The 12,256-nt window shown below is 37.4% G+C and overlaps 1 protein-coding gene across 1 annotated transcript; it reads left to right on the top strand.

The window, feature by feature from the left end:
* The first annotated feature begins 2,770 nt into the window (after window positions 1-2,770).
* LOC145982538 (protein GVQW3-like) lies at window positions 2,771-3,247 on the top strand. The gene has a single exon (XM_083115998.1). The coding sequence runs from the start codon at window positions 2,771-2,773 to the stop codon at window positions 3,245-3,247; it is 477 nt and encodes a 158-aa protein (XP_082972124.1).
* The last annotated feature ends 9,009 nt before the right edge of the window (window positions 3,248-12,256 follow it).

Here is a 12,256-nt window from a genome sequence, read left to right as displayed (position 1 = left end):
CGTATTAAGGTAAATAGTCGAAATGATAAACATTTCGTGTACTTTATCCAGTAAGGCTTAGCTAGAAATACAATAAATGCGTTACAGACATAAAAATTAAGCAAGGTTTGATATTCTAGTGGCACATAATAAATATAAAATATCCTTTAAAATACTCTGACAAATAGTTGTGGGTTGTCTGAGATCAAAATTTTCAAGTCCTCTCTCCTCTCTCCTGCATAAATAGGCTCTAGAATTCACTAAGCCTCAAAATAATATTGGGTACATAAAATAAAAAGCAGATGGAGAGTGATGCTGATCGCATCATCTCCAAACAGCAAAAACAAAAGTATATGGATGGAGCCCTACCTGATATATTTTGGAAACTTTACCTAGTATAGCAGTAACAAAATACTCAGCAAACTCTAAAATAAACAAACTTTCCTACGTGGCAGGCGTAACCTGCCCTAAATAAATACATATAGAAATACAGAACCAAAAATAGCATAGTGGAAATCAGTAAACCCTAATAATAATAATAATAATAATATATTCTGTGGCTTACATTTTAGCTAAAAGTACTTTTTTTAGTGTTTTTGAAAAAATTAAATAAATACTAAACTCTAAGTTAAAAATTTGTAAATGTATATATGATACAAAACAAAATAAATAAAAATTAATACATACCCTGCAAAAAATCAGTAAAAAAAGTTGAAAACATCTCTTTGTGCATCCAAAATATAATAACAAATCCTTCCTGACTGGATTAAATTGTGTTATTTGAGTAATAATAAGCCTAAACTTGTAAAATAAAAGGGTAGAACTTGTCAAAACATACTTTTGCATCCAAAATATAATTCAAAACACATCTAAATTGTGTTATTTGAGTGGAAAGAAACCTAAACTTGGAAAAAATCTCTCTCTCTCTCTCTCTCTCTCTCTCTCTCTCTCTCTCTGTGTGTGTGTGTGCGTGTGTGTGTGTGTGTGTGTGTGTGTGTGTGTTAATACGTTTGGCCTAGTTTTAAGTGTAGCCAAACAAAAATATCAAGAGGGGCATATTTTTAACAAATTTATGGACAACAATCTCACAGATGCAGCTTTTGTAAGTGTAGCCAAATCAATCTGAGGGGGGTCATACTTTCCCGGGAAATTCCCGAGGGCATTTTTACAAAAATCTTGGATTAGACAGAGTACCACACTTGAGCAAAAAGCTCATATGGGCATGTTGAGCTAGTTTTAAGTGTAGCCAAATCTGCCTGAGGGGGGTTCATACTTTATCGACCCAGTAGTAGCATCAATTACACTACTACAGGGAAACCAACACTTAGGCGTTTCCTTCTAAAAATAACTTGACATGGGTGTTCTTTGTGAGTGTCTCTTAATCAATTTTATGAATCACCCCCGTCTTCGCGATTTGCCAAAAGTGGCAGGAAAGCGAAGTAAAATAAACCAAATCAATAAAACCAATCAATCCCTTTCTGAGTCCTAACTAGTGAATCTTATGTCCAGAAGCTACTTAATTATTTAAAATGTTCAGATGCGTGAATTATACATGAAAATTTCTTGATTTTTTTTTTAGAGATATGCTGATTTCGGTATACTGAGATGTAAATCTCGAGAGGTAAACTAGGGGTCCCGGGTTCGAATCCTGGATTGTTCATGGACGTTTGTGATGTCTATTCATCAATTTCATCATATCATCACTCATCCCCATCTTCGAAAATTAGCCAAAAGTGGCACAAGAAGCGAAGTAAAATAAATCAAACCAAATCAAATCGAGAAGTAAACTAAGAAGATAATAGTTTCCTACACAAAATTCACATCTAAATGCTATTACGCGTTTTGTTTATGTACTTTGCGGTAGTTGACGAAAGATGAGAAATGGAGAAGAAATAACAAGTCGAACTAATTTCTGTGTTCTGACGATTGCTGGGTTCGGTGTTCTGAGAGATGAGGCTCTTTGTTATTCATTCTTTGTGTGCGTTTTCGATATTCTTCCAGTACAGTATATTCGACTTCAAAACTGTTTATCTTTGTTGTTAGAACAAAAACTCTCTCTCAAGGAAAAGTTTGGTGGGGGGAGTTAGGACCAGATCGTTGGTGGGACTAATTCCCCTGTCCCTCCGGGACTTCGCACCCTGGTGTGGGAATAATGATGCTTGGATGAAACTTACCTAACATTTTACCAACCATATTAAGACTAATTGTGAAAGTGACCTAAGCAATGTTTTTGAAACCCCGTTTGCCTGAGTTATAATGCACTCGGTTAACACTGAGTATCTGATTGGTTCATAATTTATTCAAGCACTTTGTAAGATGCATTAATGTTCAATCAGATATTAAAGCACTTCATCAGCACTGCAGATGACTAGAGTCATGTGCTGAAAATGGATACTTATCAAACCTTGTGAAATAGTTGAACATTTGTATTGGAACAGTATCAGGTATATTTTATATCTTACATATATTTATATAATATAATATTTTTTAATATAATATTATATAATTGAAACCAAAAGACAACAACACTGACAAATTATGCGACAAAAATTAAAGACATTTGCATCACGTTAATATTAAGCTAATAAAGATATTAAATCCTATAATATCTTGTTCAAGATGAATTAGTCTACGAGGGGGTGCTGATAAGTTCCTGGCTTTGCTCTTTTCTCATCGTTTCCCATTCGCGATTCATATCTCATTTGAAAGTGTGTAAAATGAGTATGTTATGGTGCAAAAATAATATTTCTCCCGTAATAGCTTCTTTCTATTTTTCGGGTTTGAAGTAGTCATGGCGGAGGCACAAGTCAGTTTCACGGAGGTTCGGGGTATGATCAAGTTTCTGTTCCTCCAAGGAAAGTCTGCAAAGGACATTCATGATGAGATGTCACAAACACTGGAAGATAAGTGTCCTTCATACAGCACCATGAAAACCTGGAGAGCTCGATTCAGGACTGGACATTTCAGCGTCGAAGACTTGGTCCGCAGTGCTTTCCCTTCATCAGTGACGGATCCGGCAAAACGTGATGCTGTTCATGACGTGATTCTTATGGATCGGCGAATATCAGCCAAAAAGATTGCCGAGATAATGAACATCTCCCGGGAACGTGTAGCATTCATCATACATGATGTACTGGACATGAGGAAACTTTCTGCCCAATGGGTTCCGAAATGCTTGAACAGTGATCAGAAACGGCAGAGAGTGAAGTCATCGGAGGCCATTTTGGCTCGATTTTGTGCTGGTGAAGAGGTTTTTTGGGCAGATTAGTGACTGAGAATGAAACGTGGCTACATATCTATGATCTCGAGACCAAGGATCAGTCCATGGAATGACGCCACAAGGGACCACCCCGTCCGAAGAAGTTTTGTACACAAAAGTCATCCAAGAAGGTGTTGGCGTCAATGTTCGGGGACAGGGGTGGGATTTTGATGCTGGACTACCTCCAGGTTGGTTCTTCGATAACTGCTGAATACTACGCAACCCTTCTGGGTCAATTAATGAAGGGTATGAAGAAGAAACGCCGAGGGAAATTGACGAAAGGCATCCTGTGTTTACAGGACAATACCCCCGTACACAAGAGCAACATTGTAATGGACAAATTCCATTCCCGGGGTTTTGAATTGGTCGAACACCCACTTTATTCACCTGATTTAGCCCTCTATGATTTTTACCTGTTCCAACACCTGAAAAATCATCCGAAAATACATCGATTTAATGACATTTCTGACTTGATTAAAACCACAGCGAGCTGGTTTCAGGAGCAATCAAAAAACTTTAATTTGCAGGGCCTAAAGAAGTTGCAGAACAGATGTGCTAAATGTGTTAGGCTTAGGGGAGAATATGTTGAATAAATATGTAGTACCATCACTCTATCTCAATTTTTTCTGGATAACGCTAACACAAATCACATTTCCGGTCCCTGGATGACATATCTTTCATACCCCAGCACGGGACCAGACGTCACCATAAGTAGGGGAAATCCGTCGTGTGATTGCCTACGGTCCAGGTTTTTTAGTTCGGTACTGAGACGGACATTTATTGTCGTACTAATAGGAGGCGGAGATAAAATACCTTGAAATATTACACTTTTTTGCCTTACCTTAGTTGTGTCGACTCGAACAATAACAAAACACAAATAGCATTATACCTGAGTAGTAGTATTGGTGATAGAACCAGTGCCGGAAAGTATGAACCCCCCTCTGGCAGATTTGTCTACACTTAAAACAAGCTCAACATGCCCATATGAGCTTTTTGCTCAAGTGTGGAACCCTGTCTAATCTAAGATTTTTGTAAAAATTCCCTCGGAAATTTCCTGAGAAAGTATGACCCCCCTCAGATTGATTTGCATACACTTATAAAAGGCACTTCTGTGAGATTGTTGTCCATAAACCTGTCAAAAATATGCCCCTCTTGATATTTTTTTTTGGCTACACCTAAAACTACGCCAAACGTATTAACACCCACACACACACACATACGTGCATATGCTACCTTGTGGGGACTCTGTTAGTGCACATACACTGTGGGGACCGGGGGAAATTACAGTCGTAGTCTGATGTGTTTGTTGAAAATATGTGACAAATAACACAGTAAAACTATAAACTCCTGAAAATTAAAAGTAACCTACATTGTGAGCAAATTATACAAGAAAAACGTTTCCTATCCTTGTGGGGACACCAGTACCCACAAGGCCTGTGAAATCAGGTGGCCTCGGGTCCCCACAAGGTTCATTAGATATATGAAAATTTACACATACACTCCATACACACGATTGATTCTGTACAGACGCTGTGGGGACCGATGTGTAAATAAGTTTGAAACTGCTACCCTGTTGGTACTTGACAATAAAAGAGAGGAAATACTTTTAGTCTGTGTCGATTTTTGCAGTTTTTGTCGTTTATGATATTTTTCATAAACAAAATCGTAAATACTTGTCTTGCAGAGAATAAATCACTGGAAAAGAGAAACAGATGTTACATGAAATAGGAGAGATCTGACGGACACAAGAGCACTGGTAAAATTATTTTGGATGTAAATAAGTGGCTGACAAATAAAGTTAGCAAAATAATTATAATAACGAATGTTGTGCTATTTTATGAAGAAATGCAAACTTCTCTGTTTTAAAATGAAGACAAAAAGTAAAAAGCTACATAGCAAGTGGATTACAAATAATAATAATGATGATAATAATAATATTAACGATAATAATAATAATAATAATGTAATAATACCATGTGATATGATGTGGGAATCATGCAGCAGAGGGACATAGGACTCGAAATCGATTCAATAAAGTTCTGAGTTCGATTATTTTCTTCCAGTGTCACTTCATCAATTTTATCTAATCGTCACGATTAGCCAAAAAAGCCAGAAAAAAACGATGCAAAATGTGATATATGTGCAAAGTATCTTTCATTGTTCTCACAAACTATTTGTGTTTAATTTATATACATTTCGAATCATGCTTTGCTTTAAGTTAAATGTTAATTTGTATCTGAAGTCAATTAAACATTACAATGCTGACCAAGGCATGAAACAAGGCTCAACAGTGTTACTAAATTAAATTAGTCAATAATTTAAAAAGTGCTTTTACAAGGGATATAACTTCTGACATAAAAGTGAATAGTGTCCCTACAACGTTGTTATCTTCCATTGAAGAAATATATAGTGCGCTCAAGGGTATACAAGCGCTTAGAAATTTTCCAAGGAGAAGCGGGAGGGGTGTATCATGGGCAAAGTCAATATATTTTTCAAGGAAGCTAAAATGTAAATTTACACGTCATGAAACTACTAACAGTAACTGTTACTAATATTATTGATTTATGTACATTTCTAATTTATGATAATATATTATTCTTTAATGCATTATTTACATCTCACAAATTCAATCAATTTACTTTATGTGCTAGCATGCTTTGAAATAAGGAAGTCATGGCTTCAATTCGTGATAGAAATTCGATATACGTTTAAGAAACTTTTCGATCCACAAGCTTACCTTTTTGTTGTTGAAGTGTATTGTGTGCTCACAAGGTATATTACTGCCGATACAAATTGAGTAGTGTCCCCACAAGGATGATATCTTCTGTTGTAGAAATGTATGATGTCCTAACAAGGTTTATTACTTCTGATGCAAAGTGAGTAGTGTCCCCACAAGGTTACTATCGTCTGTTGAAGAAGTGTATGATGTCCTCACAAGGTTTATTACTTCTGATGCAAAGTGAGTAGTGTCTCCACAAGGTTACTATCTTCTGTTGAAGAAGTGTATGATGTCCCCACAAGGTTTATTACTTCTGATGCAAAGTGAGTAGTGTCCCCACAAGGTTACTATCTTCTGTTGAAGAAGTGTATGATGTCCCCACAAGGTTTATTACTTCTGATGCAAAGTGAGTAGTGTCCCCACAAGGTTACTATCTTCTGTTGAAGAAGTGTATGATGTCCTCTCAAGGTTTATTACTTCTGATGCAAAGTGAGTAGTGTCCCCACAAGGTTACTATCTTCTGTTGAAGAAGTGTATGATGTCCCCACAAGGTTTATTACTTCTGATGCAAAGTGAGTAGTGTCCCCACAAGGATGTTACCTTATGTTGAAGAAGTGTATGATGTCCCCACAAGGTGTATTACTTCTGATGCAAAGTGAGTAGTGTCCCCACAAGGTTACTATCTTCTGTTGAAGAAGTGTATGATGTCCTCACAAGGTTTATCACTTCTGATGCAAAGTGAGTAGTGTCCCCACAAGGTTACTATCTTCTGTTGAAGAAGTGTATGATGTCCCCACAAGGTTACTATCTTCTGTTGAAGAAGTGTATGACGTCCCCACAAGGTTTATTACTTCTGGTGCACAAGTGAGTAGCGGCCTCATAATGTTGTTTTCTTATGTTGAGGAAGTGTATGATGACCTCAAAAAATATAGGGGGCTTAAAAATTTTCCAAGGAAGGAGGAGCGACATAACGCATGGGTAAAATCAATATTTTAGTCAAGGAAGCTAAAATGTAACACCATTAAGCCTTGTTTCCATGATTATGAAAAACTAAATATGCTGACCAAGGCAGTAATTTATTTTATTAAAAACATAAACTAAACGTAACGTTTCAACCTTCTAGCAAGGTCTTCTTCAGACTCTGTATCAAGTACAAAAGACCTTGCTAGAAGGTTGAAACGTTACGTTTAGTTTATGTTTTTAATAAAATAAATTACTGCCTTGGTCAGCATATTTAGTTTTTCTAAAATGTAACTTTACATATCAAAATAATAGTAATTGTAACATTTAGTGCATATAAGTTATTTATGATTAAATTATTGATTTAGTTTATTTTACTTCGCTTTTGTGCCAGTTTCGGCTAATTGCGAAGATGGAGATGAGTGATGATATGATAATATATTATTGTTGCATGCATTATTTACTTCTCACACATTTAATCAATTTACAGCAAGCGGAGAACAAGTCTTTGCGCAAGTGGTGACGCTAGACGGTCACCAATGAATAGGCGAGAGGAAATGGCCTTGCGAAAAGAGTGAACACTGATTGCAGTTACCAATCTTCACAGCAGCGTGTACTGCTTCGATCTAACCACTCGATTTCCCCCTTTCTGACGCTAGGCGCAGTTTTGCTCCACTTCCATCATGTGATGTCCTTTGGGGCTTCTCCTACGATAATCAAAAAATATTTTAACCAATTGCATCAAATGTGAATCTGATTCTTAACAAAATAATAAATAAAATACACTTGATGCGTTCTGGTGCATCAATAGATATGATGCATTTAGTTTTCTGTGTGTAGCCTTTTTCACAATGGCCTCCCCCAAGGCGCAGTGGTAGCGTCGTCGCCTTGTAATCAAGGGGTCCCAGGTTCGATACCTGTAAACTGTAGGTCCACTCCAAATTTGCTTTACTGTGCATAAAGTGGACTTAAAACACCAACTCAATCAATCAATCAATTTTTCACATATATACTGGCTTCAAGATTCCACTATGTCAGTGTTATATCTAAGGAGGAAGCCACTGTGAATTCATTATGGCGGGGAAACAAATATGTTTTCTTTTTTTGTCGCTTTGAAACATTCCTTCCACTGCAACTGCTTACTCATGATATCCGATTAAATGTAAACATGTTGAAGGGAAAGAACGGCGCCACATATCATGGAGGAAGAAGAAGGAAGTGCAGGCACAGTGAATGATCCAGTGGATGTTCGGTTGGCAGAACCGACATTTCAACTGATTCAAGTACTGTTCGACGATATATCGTCCAGACGATATATCGCGATGTTGAGAAACTATCGTCCAGGCGATATTAACTAGTCGATATATCGTCACGATATTTTTGCGATATATATTGTGCAGAGAGAGACGATATATCACCCATATCACGGTACGGAAATAATATCGTATCGTATCGTCTGCTACGATATTTTCTTGACGATATATCGCGATATCAAATTCCCGATATTGTACATCCCTAGATTCAAGTCCAATTTATGCACAGATGTTAATCAGCCCGCCTATGCGTCGGATACGATGTTTGTTTATTAAAGTTTACCTATTCTGGTTATTTCACGTCATTCGAAGTTGAGGTTTAGTTATAATGATGAGGATGACTGTCGAACTCAGGAACATGGTGATCGAACCTGGGACCTCTGACATACTACCAGTCGCATAATGATTTTTAAACTTATCAAGGAAAACGTCCGGTAACCCAACGGAAATCAGACTTCAGTTTGCGGGATCAAGAAGTCTTGTCCCGGGAATCTTCGAGAAATGATTAACTTACTTTCGGGATTTCGAATAGGTCAGGAATTTAAAATGATCGCGAAATAAGAATTCTGGATATACTTAATTATCGGAAAGGAAATCTTCTAGTCATTTTCACGTTCAGAAGACACAATGGGCACTTATGGGCAATGCTTTTCTTATGGGAAATACGAGCGCGCTGTTGTGAAATTTCTGGATTTACAAATTTAGCTTAAGTAAAATCGGTACCTGCAGTTTTGCAGGAAATTTTGTAGAGAATACGATGGTGAACACAAAAAACTGGTAACTTGCTTAAATAATTTTAGATAAATTAAAAACGCAAATTTTCCGTGGAAACACAATTTTTACATTGTTTTCATTCCTAACGTTGAAACATCCCTTAAAATTGAAGCATTCATTATTAAAAAAATTGACACTGTTTTTTAATTGTCATAGGTGGTGGTGGTACTCAGAATTTATCAATACTTTAAAGCATATTCGCATTAAAAAATATTCAAATGAAGTATGTGGAGATTTTTTATATTCGTGCAGTAGAAAATGTCGTCGCTGGCCATTTTTTGTTCTGTAATTCCAAGTAAAATCTTCCAGCGACAAAGTTGTGGAGAAAATAAGGAAATTATTTTTTATAACCACTCAAAGGTTCCCAGAAATATTACTTCCATGCATTTGGAGTTTCTTTTTAACCCGAACCGCGCGCGAAGTAAGGAGACGTTGTCTGGCCATCTTGAGCCGACTCACCGCAGCATTCCGGCTATCACCACCAAGTTTTCGAGTTGTTATTTTATTTCCATTCGGTAAAAATATGAACTTCATGCAGTTTGTTATAATAGAATTGAAATTACTTAAATTTAATAATTGACAATTATTTCCAATGCTGCTGTTGTGAGCAACATTAGTGCTGTCGCAAATACACGTTGTTTTCGTTTACATTACTGTCGACATTAATACTGAAATGAAGATCACCTTTCAGTTTCCAACGTACACATAAATTCATAGACAACATATTATCCTTTGAAAGTCTTTCCAACACGTGACAAAATATGGGTCTTCAAGATAGAAATATGACATGCCTTGCTTGAGTCATTCACGTCTTATCAGTTCACGTGGGCCATAACTCATTTGTTTGTTTGGGTTGCAGCTTGAATTTAACCCATGTGCCAGGTTCCCCTTACTTGAGTGAGAAATCTACTTTGGTCTGTTTAGACTTTTTCCCTCTCCCGAAAAAGTGTTTTCAGTTGTGTGAGCTCTCAGTGATTTTTACTTTTTTAAGTGATTTCTGAAGTGTCATATTCGTGCATTACACTCGCATGTGTAGTGATCGCAATGGATCATAGTAAAAAGGGTAACTGTAACGTTCACAGTATAATATTAATATTAATAATTACATATAATTATCATTATATATACAAAATATGTAACACTTTCATTGTGAAGGAAGGTCATCATTTCCCGGCGACATGAGCTAGCGCTGTATTGGCAACACTGTGCGGTTTCTCCATAAGCGCCGTTGTGTCTTCTGAACGTGAAAACGACTCTAGAAATGGCATCAAAATACCGAAAATAATTTATTTGGGAACAAAATGTGCGTGGAACTCAATAATTTCAGTAGTGTTAGGAAATTCTGAACATTACCTATCGATAAAATTTTCTGAACTAGTCGGGAAATACGTGAAATTTTCTGTCCTGAAGATCGGGATAGTTTTATATACCGTATCGATCCCGTCCCGGATGCATAAACTCCGATCAATCACACCCATTAAGTAAAAGAAACAGTGGGAAAAAGAATAAAGTATCCAAAAGAAATTGTGCAAACTGAGGCATAAGGTTTTTGATTGATTGATTGATTGGGTGTTTTAAGTTAACTTTATGCACAGTAAGGCTAATCGGGACTGGACCTACAGTTTAAAGTGGGATCCGAACCACTATGTGCCTCCACCGGGTATCGAACCCAGGACCCCTTAATTACAAGGAGACGACGCTACCACTGCGCCATCGGCGAGGTCTGAGGCATAAGGAAAAGAAACGAAACATTGCTTTCTTCCAGTAAGCATTAATTTAGTTTTATCTAACTTGTAGACCTATTTCATTTGATGATTTTTGGTCTTTCCATTAATTTACAGTGAACGAAAATATTCTCTAAATAATTTGAAAAATGTAAATAGCTTGGTCGTCTTCTGTGGCGGAGAAGTAAGTGTAGCGCCAGAATTCCTGGATTCGAATCTTTGTCAAGGCATAATGTGTTTTTGTCTTTCCATCTATTTCACAATTTTATCCTTGCCGTCGCGATTAGCTAAATTGGCAGAAAAGCGACGTAAAAATACAGATGGAATTAGTTTGATCTTTTCTCAAACAGCACATTTGCAAGGGTCATTCAGGATTGACCGACCAAGACTACAAGTCCTACAAGGACAAAACTACGTGAGTTTTTTAAAGGAATCTCCATGAGCATACAGGCATAGCTGCTATCACTGTGTCAGTTCCTTGAGTTCTTTGGCGTTGAAGACACTAGACTGCTGCCATAGCCACTGCAGGATATCTTGATATCTTTTGTCAGTGCTTCATCTGTCTAAAATTTCTTCCCTCTCATATTATCTTTTAGCGGCTCAAATAAATCTGATATTCACTAAGAGTTAGCCCGGAGTGTAAGAACATGAAGCAAAATCCTTTCGGAAAGTTATTGCTGTCAAATTGACCATGTGGGGATGTTATGGTGAAGGATAACATTTGCAGACAACGTCAACGTCTTTTTTATGCAAATGTCATTACACGGCACCCTTCATCAACGTGCAGGAAAACTGGGCATATTTCATGACCCTTTCCCTAAAAATTCACATAAGGAACACCTTGCATATCCCAGTCCGACAAATGTGTCCACGCGGTTCATTCGTGAGAAACTGGCGTTCTTCGCCAAGCTGTTGAGATCATTCGTACACTCTTGCCCATTCTCCGGCAGTTTTGTCGTTCTCCTATTTATCATTGCACATTACACTATACCGAGAGTCACTGGTAGATGAATTTGCTCAGTTTGATTTATTGATTTGTTGTTTTAAGTCCACTTTATGAACAGAAAGGCTAATCGGGACTGGAGCTACAGTTTAATGTGGGATCCAAACCACTGTGCCATGTGCCTTCACCGGATATCGAACCCGGGACTTGATTACGAGGCGACAACGTTACCACTACGCCACCGGGGAGACCCTGAATTTGCTTAGTGTCTCGTAGAGCCGCTAACTAGTCAACCGACAGTTTCTCACAAAAACGCGGCGCAGAAAATGGAAAAACTGTAGCAGAGGGAAGTTTATAATCGCATAACGTTGATCCCCGTAACTAGCAACAGTCACCTGAAAAAAGAATCATCTGAATCGTCGCCACGAGTACTGTTGGCTAAATGTAAGATGTTAGGGTGGAGAGCTCTCGTTTTATGACATCTGTAGAGGAAATTGCAATTTAGTCTCATAATATGTGATTTTTTGTCAATTTTAGACATCTTGGGGACGGGGTCGTCCCGTCGAACTCATACCTCCTTTAAAA

The sequence above is a fragment of the Lepisma saccharinum genome, chromosome 2, assembly GCF_977018435.1.
Source record: "Lepisma saccharinum chromosome 2, izLepSacc3.1, whole genome shotgun sequence".
In the NCBI taxonomy this organism is placed as follows: Eukaryota; Metazoa; Arthropoda; class Insecta; order Zygentoma; family Lepismatidae; genus Lepisma; species Lepisma saccharinum.
The sequence above is the reverse complement of the archived record's forward strand: the minus strand, read 5'-3'. Positions and strand labels throughout refer to the sequence as shown.

Excerpts from the sequence above, each read along its gene's own strand:
- LOC145982538 (XM_083115998.1), top strand. The coding sequence starts at position 2,771 with ATGGCGGAGGCACAAGTCAGTTTCACGGAGGTTCGGGGTATGATCAAG.